This window comes from Nicotiana tomentosiformis, chromosome 12 (assembly GCF_000390325.3).
Source record: "Nicotiana tomentosiformis chromosome 12, ASM39032v3, whole genome shotgun sequence".
NCBI lineage: Eukaryota > Viridiplantae > Streptophyta > Magnoliopsida > Solanales > Solanaceae > Nicotiana > Nicotiana tomentosiformis.
Window position 1 is genome coordinate 117,060,964 of NC_090823.1, and position 16,162 is coordinate 117,077,125.

The 16,162-nt window shown below is 34.8% G+C and overlaps 2 protein-coding genes across 2 annotated transcripts; one reads left to right on the top strand and one right to left on the bottom strand.

Annotated features, from left to right (window-relative positions):
• Window positions 1–3,169: 3,169 nt before the first annotated feature.
• On the top strand, window positions 3,170–10,626 carry LOC104091188 (E3 ubiquitin-protein ligase SPL2). Its single transcript, XM_009596466.4, has 6 exons — window positions 3,170–3,680; window positions 4,867–4,968; window positions 6,059–6,229; window positions 6,351–6,472; window positions 7,870–7,989; window positions 9,908–10,626. Exons 1-6 carry the CDS (start codon window positions 3,309–3,311, stop codon window positions 10,197–10,199), a joined length of 1,179 nt encoding a protein of 392 aa, XP_009594761.1. The 5' UTR covers window positions 3,170–3,308; the 3' UTR covers window positions 10,200–10,626.
• LOC104091187 (protein NODULATION SIGNALING PATHWAY 1-like) lies at window positions 10,616–12,652 on the bottom strand. Its single transcript, XM_009596465.4, has one exon. It carries the CDS (start codon window positions 12,519–12,521, stop codon window positions 10,758–10,760), a length of 1,764 nt encoding a protein of 587 aa, XP_009594760.1. The 5' UTR covers window positions 12,522–12,652; the 3' UTR covers window positions 10,616–10,757.
• Window positions 12,653–16,162: the final 3,510 nt, after the last annotated feature.

Here is a 16,162-nt window from a genome sequence, read left to right on the forward strand (position 1 = left end):
TTTTATAACTAATTTCAATATTCATTTACATATCTTTCCCAATTTGTATCAATTTATATCACGTATCCTTAGAACTATATATAAATTCAACTCTATCCGATTTTCTGGTAAACATGTGTATTACAATTTAAAATATTTAGTCCGATTTTTTAGACTTACTATCGGTAATTTTACAAAGAGCATGCTCTTATAAAGAGGTAATTTTACAAAGAGCATGCTTTTATAAAATGGTTGTTGTTGTTAAAGTTATAAATTATAGAGAGGTAAAATATAACATAAAAATCGGTTCTAAAAATAGCTTGGCTTTTATAGTGAAGCTAGTACTGTTATGTAATGATATTGTTATAGAGAGGTCTAGCTGCAATATTTTTGTTAATATATTAATATATCCACTTAATTGTTTTATACAATTACAATATGTGACCATTGGATGTGGTAATGACACCATGTAGACACGTCTAAGCATGTTGTTTAAAATATATCCATAGTTTATAATGCACTTAAATATTAGCCAATTCGCTCAAATATTAGGACACGGTATCCTAAAGTTTAAACCTCAAAATTCAAACTTTAGGACATTGTGTCCCAAAATTCGAAAAATATGTCCAGAAATTTGAATCTTATATCCTGAATTTTAAATTAACAGTTCAAAAATCCAGGGCACTTAGTCCTGAATTTTAAATTAGCAGCTAAAATTTTCAGGATACAAAAATTCAGTATACTTAATCATGAAATTTGAGTGAATTGGATAATCTTTAAATGTATTATAAATTATAAATATATTTTAAATATCATGCTTAAAAGTGGATACTAGTGTACTTCGCCCCCCTTGGATAGTTGTTTCACTTGATTGGTTGCATTTGTTATGAATTAAAAGTTATATAGGAGTATTATTTTTGCCCCAAATAAATTTATGAAAAATGATATTGTATAGCCGCCCTTAAAATAATTGTCAAAAAAATATATATTTTAATATATATTTTGTGTATATATACATTTCTATATATTATCTATATCTATATTATTATAAAAGCACAAATAATTTGTGCTAAATGTTGAACGACTAAAATATCCCTAAAATGTTGATCGACTTTAATGCCCTTAAATATTTGTATAGTTTAAGGATCTAATTGTAATTAAATTACTCAATGATAGAATTCTTTTTCGATTTAAACTACACATACATCGATCCTATAAAGTTGATCCTACTTAAATTAGAAAAGCACATTAATACTTTTCTTTTAAAAATTAAAGTGTCTTACGTAATTTACTACACCCTATGTTGTAGATTGAATTTTAACTTATGATCAAATTTTAAATGATTTACCGATTTATAAAGCTTAAAAGAAAAGCTATAACACTTATTAATTGTACTTATTTTTCCTTATATCTTCCCCAATTGAGAATGTATATATTTATATCTACAGCTATCTATTTATGTTTATATATCGATATTATTATACATTTATCTATATCTATATCTATCTATCTTCTATATATTATTATAAAAGCACGAATGTTGGATCGGTAAATATTGAACGACAAAAATATCCTTGAAATATTGATCGACTTTTATACCCTTAAAAATAAATTATTTCTTCAAAAAAATAATAGAATATGGGATAAAATTGTAACATTTAGTACCTAAAAAATAGGAGTTTGAAACCAACTAATACTAGAAAATTTTAAAATCATAAAAAAACGTGAATCAAGTTATAGTGTCTAAAATAAAGGAATTAGTTACCAACTAATAATAGAAATTCTTAAAACCACTTGTCATTGGAAAACACGAAGAAGAATTTCTTAAGCCACAACATAACATAATATTCCAATGTCCCTCTAGGTCTCTAACTCCTTTGTTTAAACACATGAAAGAATGCCTAAAAGAAACAAAAAGTTAGAGTAAGCTTAAACGTGTAATCCATATAATTAGCAGCCTATCTTGTTTTAGCTTCAAAATTAGAGGTAGTTTTTAAATAGAATTTGATTTTTTATTATACCAAAATAATTTATAAATTTATGTAGGAGTAAAAAAATAAGGGTAAATTGTTATGATTAGGAAATTATTTCCTTTTTACCCAAAGACGAGTCCTTCTAATTCAAATATTGACCAATTTTGTATACCCTTCAAAATTGAATTATTTCATCAAAAAAATAATATATAATTTGGGATATAACATTTGATTTGGTAGGTATGACGATCTTTTAATGTATACAATAATTTGCGACTCAGAATGCTAAATCTCAATTGATGACTACTCATAATAAATTAATTACTTTCAAAGATGTTTTAATATATACATTAATTTGTAACTCAGAAACACTAAATCTCAATTGATGATTGCACATAATAAATTAATTACTTTCAAACACACACACACACACACACACACACATATATATATATATATATATATATATATATATATATATATATATATATATATATACACACACACTAAATTACATCGCAATGTTCTCTCTGACAATTAATTTGGACATACTAAACAATTTTGATATGAGCAAGTATATTATTGTATAGACACATGATGACTCTTGTGCTTTCTAAGAGATGGATTAATAAGAATTTTAGTTGAATAATTTCCTAGCGATAAGTTTTGTATAATATGATTTCTTCTGTATAATCTCACAAATGTGTTTTCAATGTGTGGCTAAGAAATTAAAATGTTTAGACATAAAAATGTGTAATACTTGAAATAGAATAACGTCCAACTAAAAAAAGTTCGATAAAAGACATTATTGACTAAATGACTTTTAAGCTTTGTTTTCTCCATTATCAATATATCTTTATCTTAAGATATATATTAGACTTCATATACCTTAAGGCTTAACTAAAATTAATCATAACTTCAGATAACATAATAAATAATAGTGTATTCTTTTAGTTATTTTACAACTTTAGTCACATAACTATGTGATTCCGAAATATTTAGTTTCTATTTGTCCTCCTATATTATGTCAAAACATTATTCATGACTTGATTTGTATGATATATTATATTTATTTATTTATTTTAAAAAACTAATTTCGTAGTGTGTACAGATTTAATAGTACATGCAATTGAAAATTTATTACTATCACTATGCATTTTTCGTGCAAAGCGACTAGAATATATAAAATATACTAATCTTATACAATTTTATGGCTACCAATATAAATAGTTTTTAAAAGTGTCATTTGCCCAATATTTATTTCTTTTTCCACTCAGCCAATTAACGATGCAAATAGCGTCTGGAATTTCACTTTTCCGACGACTGGGAATTCGAAAGGCGACCATATAACCAGCCATGTCAGTACACGACCAAGCGGCGGCGGCGGCCGTGAAACTAGCTATGGCGGCGGACGGGGCACTTGTCGGCCTAGCCCTAGCGTACATTGCCGTACGGAGTATTTTCATGTTCAAAGCCAAGTCTTCCGCCCTTCACAAAATCAACGACGCGCCGTCCCTCCGTGTCTCTGATCTCCGTTCCTTAATTTCGTTGTCTTCTGAAAGTAATGTCAATTCTGATCAATCCGATGATGACGGTAAGCTTGTGATCATTCGCGGTACAGTGGAGGCGAAATCTGCTGTTGAGGGTAACTGGAAGAGCTTAAGGGCTAATATTCTCTCCGCTCATGAGTCTGCTGAAAAAGGCGTTATCTTGCAACGCACTCAAACCGTAATTTCTTCAATTATTTTCGTTTTATTTATTTTAAGTTAATACTTATCATGTTCAATTTTTTTGTGCTCTAACTCCAATTATAGTAGAGTCCGGATAAAGGAACAGGGCTATAGTTGTGTGAAAACTTGAAAGTCAGTGCTACCTAAGTCAATTTATCATGAATCCATGCAATATTCGATGCGTTAAGATATGCTTTTTTAGGCACGTAACATCCTTATTTGGGTGTGATGAAAAAGATGATATCTTGTAATAGACAAACTGTAATTTTTCTATTTTTTTCTTTTAAAAGAAGGTTGGATATTTCATATTTAACTTGTTTGTGCACACTTTAACTCTGTATATATGAGTCTGGATACAGGATTAGGATTAGTGAGGCCTTTAGGTTTGGTTGACAGTCAATGTAAAATTAGTCAAATTTATGATGAATTCTCGTAATAATGGATGCATTAGGATGTGTCTTTGTAGACACGTGCTATAACGGTATCCAAGTGTGGTGAAAAAAAGTCAATTACATTATTTGATTCACACGGTTTCGCAAGCTGGTTATCATGAACCACTTGCTCTTGTATTTTTAATAACTTGTCCTGTATTCAGTTAAATGTTGACGCTCAATTGAAAGAAAGAGCAAACAGTTATATGCTTAGCTCGTGTCCCAGGAATCCCTAGACACAAAGAGAGGGCACGGGCTAGTCCTTACGAGAGGAGAAGCTGGTGAAAAGCATAGAGCGTGCTTGCTACGCTTGGCTGCCTCTGTGTGTGGGTTGTCATGGGCTGCATTCCAGCTTCGGCCCATGACCCCTTGGCCGCCCCCAGGTAGTATGTCTTAAAGACAATACTTTTGTAATAAAACGGGTTAAATTAGAGCTGAATTTTGAGGATTCATATAGCTTATCCTAAGTTGTTTGGATTGATGCGCAGTAGTTGCTGTTGTTACATTGTAAAAATCAACAGCCGTTATCTAATGGTTATGGACATCCTTCAGTGTTTCGAAGTACTTTTTGAACAGTGTACTTTTAACAGAAACCACTTGCTATTGTTAACCTGGAAATATGATCCTGAATTGACACAACTACTTGATTAGCAATCTATGTTTGCCTGCTGCTGTATTGTCAATTCTTATGTGTATCTTTTTTTCCCAGTGAATTTTGGCAGAACACTGATGTTCGTTGTCTGTCTTTTATAGTGTATCTACAATGAATGGAGAGGCTTCTTTGGGTGGACTGGTGATCTACGTTCAATATTTCCAAGATACTGGAAGGAACAAGATTCTTCCTCTTTGAGAATGGTAATGTGAATTTTCCAGTAACGCAAGGCTCTTGAATTTACTGCTGCTTTTACTTTCACGAGTGAAGTGTAAAAAGAAATGTTGAGCCAGTATTGCTAATCTTTGGCAATTTTATTTTTTGCCATAATTTCTGCTGGTTATGTGAATATTTTGTAGGAAGCTATTATTCCTTGGCCCTTGATAGGAAGGTGTGGAGGTCGAAAATTAGGCTAGACGTTAGTAAGTAGTTGAGCGTATTTCTGATTCGTACTGAGGGTATTAGGGTTGGTATGGTAGTTTTTCTTGTCTTTTGCTAGTATTTCATGTTGTTTTCCTATTATCTTCTACTGCGGTCTCTTAGTATCTTGCTGTTGTTACTGCTTGCTGTGGCTACTGCTTCCTTCCATATATTTTTCTGGCTTTGAGATTGTTGTTTCTATCTTTCTGTCCCTATTTGTTGATATTACTTGTTTCTACTGTTTCTTTTCATCTTTTTTGAGCGGAGGGTCCATCAGAAATAGCCTCTCTACCTTTCCATGATAGGGGTAAGGTCTGCGTACACACTACCCTCCCCAGACCCACTTGTGGGATTCCACTGGGTTGTTGTTGTTGAAGCTATTATCCCAAACTTTCTCAACTTTTTTATACTTTATCTAGCTGCTTTTGCTCTTTTTGTTCGACTCTAATTTAATGTTCTCATCTAAGATTTTTATGTACTCTCTATTTGACATCCTTGGAGGTATATCGTACTCGTCTACCTGGTAAGGTTGTGAATAGGAAGAATAACATGCGAGATGGCCAGACTAGTTGTTTCTCACATGATCAGATTTTTTGCATGAACCATCTCAATTTGAAGGAACAAGGCTTGAGTGGATTTTTTTCAATGAATGGCTAATGTGAGAGCTTTTCATTTCTCTTTTCCTTTTCTTCCACTCTTTTCTGGCTTGGTTCTGGTTGTAATTTCTCTGCATAAAAAGTCTCTCCTTGTTATATTTGATCTAGTTAATACACTCCATGTTTGTAGCTGCTGTGTTTTTGCCTGCTAATAAGTGTCATAAAGTTCTCTTTGTTTTCATAATATAAGCTTTTGTGCATCTCTATCTCGGCTCAGGTTCCTTTTGTTGTTGTTGAAGCTGGGAGGTGGCCACAACCTGAATATGTTAATGTGAACATGGATGGCTCAAGGCATCCCCTACCTCTTGTGACAGTTTATCATCACTTACAGCCTGTAAATGCTACTCCGCTCACTTTCCTCCAGGCGCTCTTTGGTCATCCCTATCCTGTAAGCTGAAAAATATGTTGTGTATATAGGCTTCTTGACCATTTGTTTGATCTTTTATACATCTTTTAAAGTTTGTCCATCTTCCTGCAACTCATGCAACATACTGTTTTCTGTCTCAAAGGTTGGGGTACTGGATGAAGAAAAAATTTTGCCACTTGGAAAAGATATAACAGCTGTTGGTATTTGCAGCTCAAAAGATGGGATTTTTGAGATCAAATCATGCAAGGACCTACCCTATTTCTTGTAAGGAAGGCGTACAGAATAGTTATTTTAATAAGTTGATAAAACATGATGCTCTTTCTTTTCATGGAACTTTATGACTTACGAAATTTTCACCTGGCACTAGTTAGACAACTTGTTCTGCCAAATGAGGTTGACAATTGTCATTCTTGCTTTCGTTAAATTTTTTCCAAAAATTTTCCTCAAACCTCTCTTCGATAAAATTTTCTTCTTTGTGTGACCCTAAATGTGAAGTAAGTTTGTGTACCTTATTGGTGAAAGTGAATACTTGATATTCAAAAGATCCTCTCTTTCTACACCCGAGTTAAAGTACGATCATGTCTAGAAGGATATACGAGTCGGGTCTGAAAGGAAGGTTAAGAGATATTTCTTAGTGACATATGAAGAAAAATGCTTTTGTGCATTATACAAAAAGGATTTAAATGAGAGGAAATGAAAATTCCTGAATTTGACTCTGCATTCAGGAATATACTAAATGTCTTCTTTAATACCATGTTTGGTGTTTCCTATGAGCATGATAATTAAGCCACAGTTTCTATTTATCAGAAAGATAACAGTCTCTTCTTCTTTTCACTTCTGGTAAGAACTAGCACAAGCTTCACGATATTATTGGGTGAATAGTCATTGGTAGGTCTACATAACAAAACTAACATGATTTGGTTATTATGAGATGGTTTTAAAATCTGAAATTATTTTCCGAGATTTCAATATTTGTGCTCAAGCATGATAACAGTGGTTGCCGTTTTTTGTCGGTTCAATTGTGAAAGAATTACCATGAGTTTTGAAATATTTTGGGTGATACACTCATTGGTAGGTTTGCGTAGTATAGTGCAAGTTCTGTCCTGGTGAAGATTCGATTCAGCTGATACACATGTTAGATATACACAATAAAGTATTTGCCTATCTACAAAATGCAAGCGTATATATATATATATATATATATATATATATATATATATATATATCCAATAAACACACATGACAAGAGTGGGTTGCTCTAGTGGTGAGCACCCTCCACTTCCAATCAAGAGGTTGTGAGTTCTAGTCACCCCAAGAGCTCTTGGAGGGAGGGAGCCGAGGGTCTATCGGAAACAGACTCTCTACCCCAGGGTAGGGGTAAGGTCTGCGTACGCACTACCCTCCCCAGACCCCACTAGTGGGATTATACTGGGTTGTTGTTGTTGTTGTTGTTGTATCCAATAAACACACACAGGAAAATTTGCTGCCTGGAGCATGTAGTTCTTTTAAGTTCTGATGATGTGTTTTCTGCATATTTGATGCTTTATATCTTCAAACTTGTTATATCAGCTGCTTCTCTTGTTCTAAAAATTCTGGTGTTCTCTCTTTTCCTGATTAGTTCTTTTGTTGAAAGCTGTGAGTCTAACTTTTTGCTTTGGTAGGTCTGACATGACCAAGGATCAAATGCTGGTAGATCTTGCCTATAAAACAAAAGTTTTGCTGTGGAGTGGAGTTGTGCTTGGTTCATTTGCAGTTGGTGTCCTTGGCTATGCTGCTGTGAGGTAAACTGGTTACGTCTCTCAGATGCTTTAAACTTTTAGCCTTTGTGGATATCATGTCTTGAAGATCTCATTATTACTCTTTTTTTCTCTTTTGCCCTTTTCCCCTGTCGGGGACTGGGGTCAAGGGGAGGTCTAGGCAGAACAAAATCCTTTATTATGTCATACAGTATTTTACGATTCTGCCTACAGAGCATGAGTTGAGGTTGATTCTGCTTACAGAGCATGAGTTGTGGTTGAATACTGCTCTCTTAAATAATCAAGTCATCTACATGGTGCTCCTTATTTTCCCCCCATCAGATGAAACAATAGTTGACCTTTTGACTTTGCTCTCCGACCCCGATATAAAGTAGAACATGAAATAGAATAGAAGTAAATGAAACTTGTTGCTGGGGAAATGGTTTGGGAAGGCGAAATGTTGAGGGGTAGATAAATAGGCCATTACGCACAAATGGTTCTAAATATAAAACAATCTTCTCCCAAGAATTGGTGGATTCCTATCCCTACAATTTATCTCGTGACTGCAAAAATTGAGTCAACTTAAAGTAACTATGACATGAACTTCAAATCCTACTGGGGTTGAAGGGCTGGTTGATTGATTTGGAATATAGCTGTTGCCATAGCTTGCGTGCAATTCTTTTTTACATATTACTTTATGGAACTTGTGCGACATATACATGATGACTTGTATTCTATTAAATTGGCAGTTTGGTTTTATATTTGATGCGATTGAAGTTTGAGTAGGACCATCGTCATTGAGGTGCCAAAAAGAATACTCCCTCCGTTCACTTTTACTTGTCCATAATGGACTTTGCATTCCCCCTTAAAAATATGTACCCATAATGATAATAACATTTCAAAAAATCTTGAGAAATGATTTGGGGAATGGTAGTTAATGATAAGGGTAAAACAAGAAAAAAAATTCTTTTTCTTGATTTGCTAAAATGGACAAGTATAAGTGAAAATGCATTTTTAGTGGACAAGCAAAAGTGAATGGTACGTTAAGTACGAAATGATCATCCTTGAAAAGCTTTTCCTTGTGGCACTGGTCGGATGGGTAAATTTGATAGCGCATAAAGTGCAAAAATTTACATATTTAGATCACCTTCTCTTCCCCCCCCCCCCCAACAAAACCAAAAAAAAAAAACCTCCCAAAGAAAGGAAATCTAAGACTAAAAAAACAGAAAAAAAGTTGGAGACATGCCCATTTGGCAGGAAAACAAGGTGAAAAAGTTTTTGGCTAAATCTTCTTTTTCAAGTTTTAAAGTTTTCTTTGTCGGATAGTTTTTGCAAAAATGTTACTTTTTTTTTTTTTTCAAAACTTTGATTTTTTTTTGAAACACCTAAAAGATGTTTCTGGCCTATAAAACTTTCTCATCTTGTTTCGTCGAAACTTGAAAAAAAAAACTTTGGCCAAAAAGACGTTGCTTGCTCTCTATGGAAGTTTCTCAATGACTATTGATTTATGCAGTGCCTTTCTTGAGTTTATGCTGCACATGTCATCCTGATGTTTTCATGATGAAGGATGGGTTGAAGGATATTTTCTGTTCTGTTTCTCGAGTGAATAGTTCCTTGCTTGTTTAATGGGCTAAGCTCTGAAATCGTAGAGCAAGCAACTTCTTTTATTGGTCACAAACTCTTTCTTCACCATGCAATAAGATAGTAATTATGGTTCCTTACTGTGTTAAACACTTTAAGTTACTTCCTTTGCTTACGCCAGCTTGAACAATCCACTATGGGCTGGAAGAAGCATTGAGTTTGCTCAGGATGAGCAAGCCTGCAACTCTAGTTATGCTGTCTAAAACACCCATTGCTCTCCCACACAGCATGAATAAAAAAGGAAACTTGGTTATCAGCAGCATCCATGTCAATATTACTCTAGTGGTCACACAAAAATCTAATTCATATTTATTTGCTTTAGGAACTGGAATAGATGGAAGGAACGGAGACACCAGAGGCAGGTCCAGCAACAAAATGCTTCTGCTAGCAATGAAGCTGATTCGCAGGTTAGTGCTGATGAGGAAACTGGAGATGTTCCCGATGGGCAGTTGTGTGTGATTTGCCTAATGAGAAGGAGGCGGTCAGCATTCGTTCCGTGTGGACATCTGGTTTGTTGCCAGCGATGTGCCTTGTCAGTTGAACGCGATTTAGCACCCAAGTGTCCTGTATGTAGGCAGTCAATTCATAGTTCTGTAATGATATATGATTCTTGAGGAGCAAATAGTATGCGTGATTTTGAGTAGCTCATGCTGGGAAGATGGTTGTGCATTTTGTAAAGCATCATGCAAGTGAAAACCGCATAAGAAGTCTCATACCAATGGACCTGAAGTGGGAACATGTGAGGATGGTGGTTGATAGGACTGATGGTAGATGTTTTTCGCTGTGCCAATGGGTAATCAGATACTAAAATCTAACACGCATGTTATTTGTGTGCCTGTACATACATATTTTGCAGACTTTTTGTTGTATCCTTAAAATTCAATATTCACTATAGTATAACTGGGAAGGAAATCTTGTCAATGTGGTAACAGCCAGTAATTGTAAATAAGCTTCCCCTACTGAAAGTAGTAGTACAGCATGACTTGCTAGGAGTCATTTTGCTTGAAAATTTGAGTACTAAACACTCAATTATTTCTTCAATTCACAGACTCGTTACACATCTTTATTCTTTTACGTGACCACCTGCGTAGAATCAAAATTTTAAGGAACTTAAACAATTTTTTGACTTGTTGCCTCTGCAAATGCACTGATCGGAACCTGTGGGAAAGCAGTTAATCAAGATTCGCCTGGACACTAGATTTGCTTGTAGACTTTATCAGGTTCATATGTAACAACTGTGTGCTTCTCTCAAACTTGATTCTATTTGATTGACTGCTCCAACTCTCATTTGTCCTGGGATCTATCTTCCATAAGGAACAAAATGAAACAGGTTCTCCTTTCCACCACAGACCCACACAGCCATCCTTTTTATCCACTCTCATCTCCCAGTTGCTATCATACTTCTTCAACACTGCCCGAGCTCCATCAATGGCATCCTCTCCAAACATCTCTCGTACGAAACCAACATTTCTCATTCTTTCACACCATGTCTCCTTTCGCTCGTTCATCTCTCCCATGTTTGTCAAAGCCTTTGCTGCCTCTCCTTCCATCATCCTCCTTTCCGCGCTCTCACGTCCTTTATAAGCTACACTAGTGGAGTCCAAGAACTTCCACATGTACTCCACTCTCCTTGAGAATCCCGTTGCAAAGTCCCTGCAGCTGTTGCAGCTGCAATCCATGTTATTCTCACTCAAAACCACTCCTTTCGGCTCCAAACTCTTCAATATTCTCAACAACTCTGTCCTCTCGTCTGGACTGTTGTGTTTCAAGTTATGGAGTCTGAACTGCGCACAAATAACCAAGGTTTCATCTGAGGATGAATTTATCACTTGGGAATCAAGATTCTGAAGTGGGTAATTCTCCAGTCTGTTGATTTGTAGGTTGATGTTAATTGCCTTGGCAAAGGCAAGGAGTTGTGAGGAAAAGTTGTAACCAGCTGGACCAACCACAAATGGACAATTCTTTAGTTGATCATTTTCTATGGTAGGTGTAATAACTGTTAAACGAACCAATGGTGGCGGTCCTCCTGATCGATGGGTCAACTCCTCGAGCAACGTTGGCCATTGAACACCATGAGAAACTCCAATATCAAGAATATGTAGGTTCTGGGGTTGATCATGTTCCTCAAGAATTTGGAGTATTGAGGAGTTTGCAATGCTATTGGGTATACGAAACCAGGGGCTAATGTCATTGAAGTTGATGAGTGAGTTTTTGAAGAACTTTGGATTGGTAGAAGCAAAAGTAGTAACACCAGCAGAAGCAGAAGGTGTTGAGGTTGAGCATGGAGTAGAAAGATAATGCGTTAGCGCCTGGAGTCCACGAGCAGCTAACCGATGATTGGCATCGCCGTTTAGTGAGGAAAGCTCATGCAGAACGTACAACAAATGCTGCACGCGATTCTGATTTCCAGCAGTGATTGCAACAGCACAAGGGTTAAGTAACTGCTCTGCCCATCTTCCTTCTTTGTTGTTACTATTATTTCCTGCTGACTTGTGTATTGCTTTCTTGTGTCCTGCTGATTTTTTAGTTGGCACCCTTTGGTCCGCAATGGCTTCCCCATCATCTGCATCCTTGATCCGATGGTTCTGATTATTCCGCGACGCTTTGGGATTGTAATCAGAATCATTTCCTTTCCTTTTCTTGGATGAAACCAATGGCGTAGGGTGACTTGAAATGATCGGCTCCAAAGGGATAGTACTCGTGGTTGTGATGTCGAATCTAGTGTTGAAGGGCGTCAGATTATTATTATCGTTGTTGTTGTTGTTGATATGTCGTTCTTGGTCTATACTTTCACTAGGAACCCACCACGAGTCCCCGTAAAAGTCATCTGGGCTATACAACTCATCGAGGAACGATGGAATATATGATAAGGTACCATTTAACCACTCTGAGATGGGATCAGAAGTGGGATTAGGCTCTGGTTCATCAATGGTCATTGTATCAGAGACTGAAGAAGAAGTATGGTGGGAGAGATTGACTTAATAGAAAGGATGCAAAGATTGAATATGATATGATATGTTTGTTAAAATGTTATAGTGGCCCGAGTTTCTAAGTGCTAAATGAGAATAATACAAAATGCAATCAAAAGGGACCATACTTTGGGAAGAGACAGAGCATGGTATATTTAAAGGTGGTGTTTTATTGAGATTTCTTTTAGCGGGTTCAACCACTGAGAGGGGCACCTCGATGCACTAAACTCTCATTATGCATGAAGTTTGGAGAATAGTCGGACTACATGGGTTTATAGTACGTAGTCTTACCCTGCATTTCTGCAAGATGTTGTTTTCACGGTACGAACTCGTGGCCTCCCGGTCATATGATAACAACTTTATCAGTTACGCCAAGACTCCTCTTCGACCCTGGAAATGGAATTTTTTTTTGTTAGGGAGCGATTTCCTTTTTATTGAAGCTTACGCGGTGCGAGTCTGGATTAGTGGGACTCCATTACGAATACCGAACATAGGATTAAAAAAAGAGATTTCGTTCTCTGATTTGCTTCTATAATTAGCTTATTCTATGGGGTGTCACAGTTGCTGGAGTATTACGAGACACCTAGTTATTTTTCAAAACCTTAGGATTGTGATAGATTGGAGTTTCAAATCTCAAGGACGGCAATCTATTCATCAATAAAAAAAGTTAAAAAATCTCTTCATCAATAGGATTAAAATAATGTATGAGTTTTGTCTGATATGGCTGCCTTCCCCTCAAGTCATTTTATTGATGCATTTTGGCACTTATTGCGATATGGTCTATGCCTTTTTGTTTCTTGGATCAAAACAAACGTAAGTCATAGTAAATACTACTCCCTCCAATAAATAATAAGTGACTTTTTAGCTTTTTACACGCCCTTTAAAAAAAATACAATTTTTAATGAAAAAAAATATATTCACTAAACTACTTTTAGTTAATTGTTACCTTGCCACATTGGGATATGTAAATAAGGATAAATTTTGAAAAAATAAAATTAATTTCTTCTTGATTATGTAAAATGATACTTATTTTGGACCAAAATAAAAAGGCCAAAATGTCAGTTATTATGGACCGGAGAGAGTATTGATGTATCTTTATTAGTGATCCACCAAAATCCATTATGTATTTTGGACACTATTCCTCCCGAACCAGGGTCTTTCGAAAACAGTCTCTACCTCCTCAGGGTTGGGGTAAAGTATGCGTACACACCATCCTGCTCAGACTCTATTTCTAGGACTTCACTAGGTTTTTTGTTGTTGTTGTTGTACTCCCTCCGTCTCATAATATGTGTCGTGGTTACTAAAAATATTTATCTCAAATTATTTGTCATTTTAAAAATTTAAGACAAAATATATTATATTTTTTCTTTTTTACCCTTAATAAGTAATTACTCCCTCAATCTCATAATATGTGTCGTGATTCCCATGTGCACGCCCCTAAAAAGAGAATAATTTTTTACTACTTTACCCTTATTAAATATTTTCTCAATGTATGTGTCATCTCCATCAATGACATTATTCTTATTTTTACTAAATGTGAATGCAATTGATTTGCTTTATAGAATATATGAAGAGACACCTAGGATAATTAACAAATCAGTAATGCAAACTCCTCCAACAGATAAATGGCATTCATCTTTCCTTCAAACAAAATTTCAAACGTGTTTTGAAAATTTCCAACTAAATCTATTGTGGAGCCAAAAAATTCAACTTCATCAATCAATTGAGTTTTCACTTCATCTCCATTTTTTTTATATTCTTTCATTACGTGTACTCTAGTAGAACTTCAAAAGTTTGAATTATACTTTATAAAGAACTTTGTTATTTAAAATATTGATTGCATTAGTGTAAACATGATTAAAGTGTTTAAGATTACAAGGTAGACTTCTTGGTATATGAATAAAATTATCCATAAGTAATGTATTTGTAGTCTTCTATGATAATTAATTATTAAGGGTAAAAAAAGGAAAATATAATATATTTTGTTTTGAACTTCTAAAATGACAAATAATTTGAGACAAATACTTTTAGTAGCCACGACACTTATTATGAGATGGAGGAAGTATCTTAGAAGACTACAAACACATTACCTATGGATAATTTTATTCGAATACCAAGAAGTCTACCTTGTAATCTTAAATACTTTAATTATGTTTACACTAATGCAATCAATATTTTAAATACCAAAGTTCTTTATAAAGTATATTCAAACTTTTGAAGTTCTGCTAGAGTACACTGTAATGAAAGAATGTGAAGAAAATGGAGATGAAGTGAAAACTCAATTGATTGATGAAGTTGAATTTTTTTGGCTCCACAATAGTTTTAGTTGGAAATTTTCAAAACACGTTTGAAATTTTGTTTGAAGGAAAGATGAATGCCATTTATCTGTTGAAAGAGTTTGCATTACTGATTTGTTAATTATCCTAGGTGTCTCTTCATATATTCTATAAAGCAAATCAATTGCATTCACATTTAGTAAAAATATGGATAATGTCATTGATGGAGATGACACATAAATTGAGAAAATATTTAATAAGGGTAAAATAGTCAAAAACTATTCTCTCTTAAGGGGCGTGCACAAGGGAATCACGACACATATTATGATGAGACGTAGGGAGTAGTATTTTGGACATTATTGATTACAAATGTTATACTGATTGTTTTAATATTTTCAGTGTATGATCCAAAAATGATACTGTGTAGTACTGTCACTCAATTATGTGCATTAAATTTTTTAAATAGACGTCGCTATAATCTCAAAGAAAAAAAGTGCTTCTTCAGTTTTGTTTTCTTCGAATACTGACCGACAGAAGCGACCTATGTTGAAATAACGTGGGTTCAAACTTCAAACTTCAAACTTCAAATAATGTTCAATTAATATACATTTTTCAAGAGTGGGTTCAAACTTCAAATAATGTTCAATTAATACACATTTTTCAAGCTAGATCATAGATGTATAAATGTAAAAACATCTTGGAAGTAAGTAGTATAAAAATTAAGAGTTGAACACATTTTTTCAATAAAATAAAATCTTGAACCCGTTAAATTTATATCGAGCATTCGCCTGTGATGAATGATGTACGATAAACAACTTATTTATGTAAAATCTCTACTACATGTGTAACGATCCGACCGGTCATTTTGCTCCCCAGCACGTCGTTCAGCGGTTTGAGACCCTTAGCAGCTTCACTTCAGGTATTATGACTTGTACCCGTGGCCGGAATTGAATTTCGGGAAATTTGGAGTTGATTTGGAAAGAAAATTCTAAATTCGGAAGCCTTAAGTTGGAAGAATTGACTAAAGTGTGATTTTTGAGTAAACGACCTCGAAATCGGGATTTGAAGGTTCCAACAGGTTTGTATGATTATTTTGGATTTGGACGTATGTACGGATCGGGTTTTGGATAACCCGGGAGCGTTTCGGCACCTATTATAGAAGTTGACATTTTTAGAAGGATTTATTAAATTTGAGTTGAAGTGCATTTCAATGTTATCAATGTCCGTTTGGGATTCCGAGCATGGGAATAATTCTGTATGGTGATTCTGGTGTTGGGAGCACGTCCGGATATGAATTTGGAGGTCCGTAGGTCATTTTGGGGTCATTTGGCG

Excerpts from the sequence above, each read along its gene's own strand:
- LOC104091188 (XM_009596466.4), top strand. The coding sequence starts at position 3,309 with ATGTCAGTACACGACCAAGCGGCGGCGGCGGCCGTGAAACTAGCTATG. Across the intron at positions 6,473-7,869 it reads AAGGACCTACCCTATTTCTT|GTCTGACATGACCAAGGATC; the intron begins GTAAGGAAGGCG and ends TTGCTTTGGTAG. Across the intron at positions 7,990-9,907 it reads CTTGGCTATGCTGCTGTGAG|GAACTGGAATAGATGGAAGG; the intron begins GTAAACTGGTTA and ends TATTTGCTTTAG.
- LOC104091187 (XM_009596465.4), bottom strand. The coding sequence starts at position 12,521 with ATGACCATTGATGAACCAGAGCCTAATCCCACTTCTGATCCCATCTCA.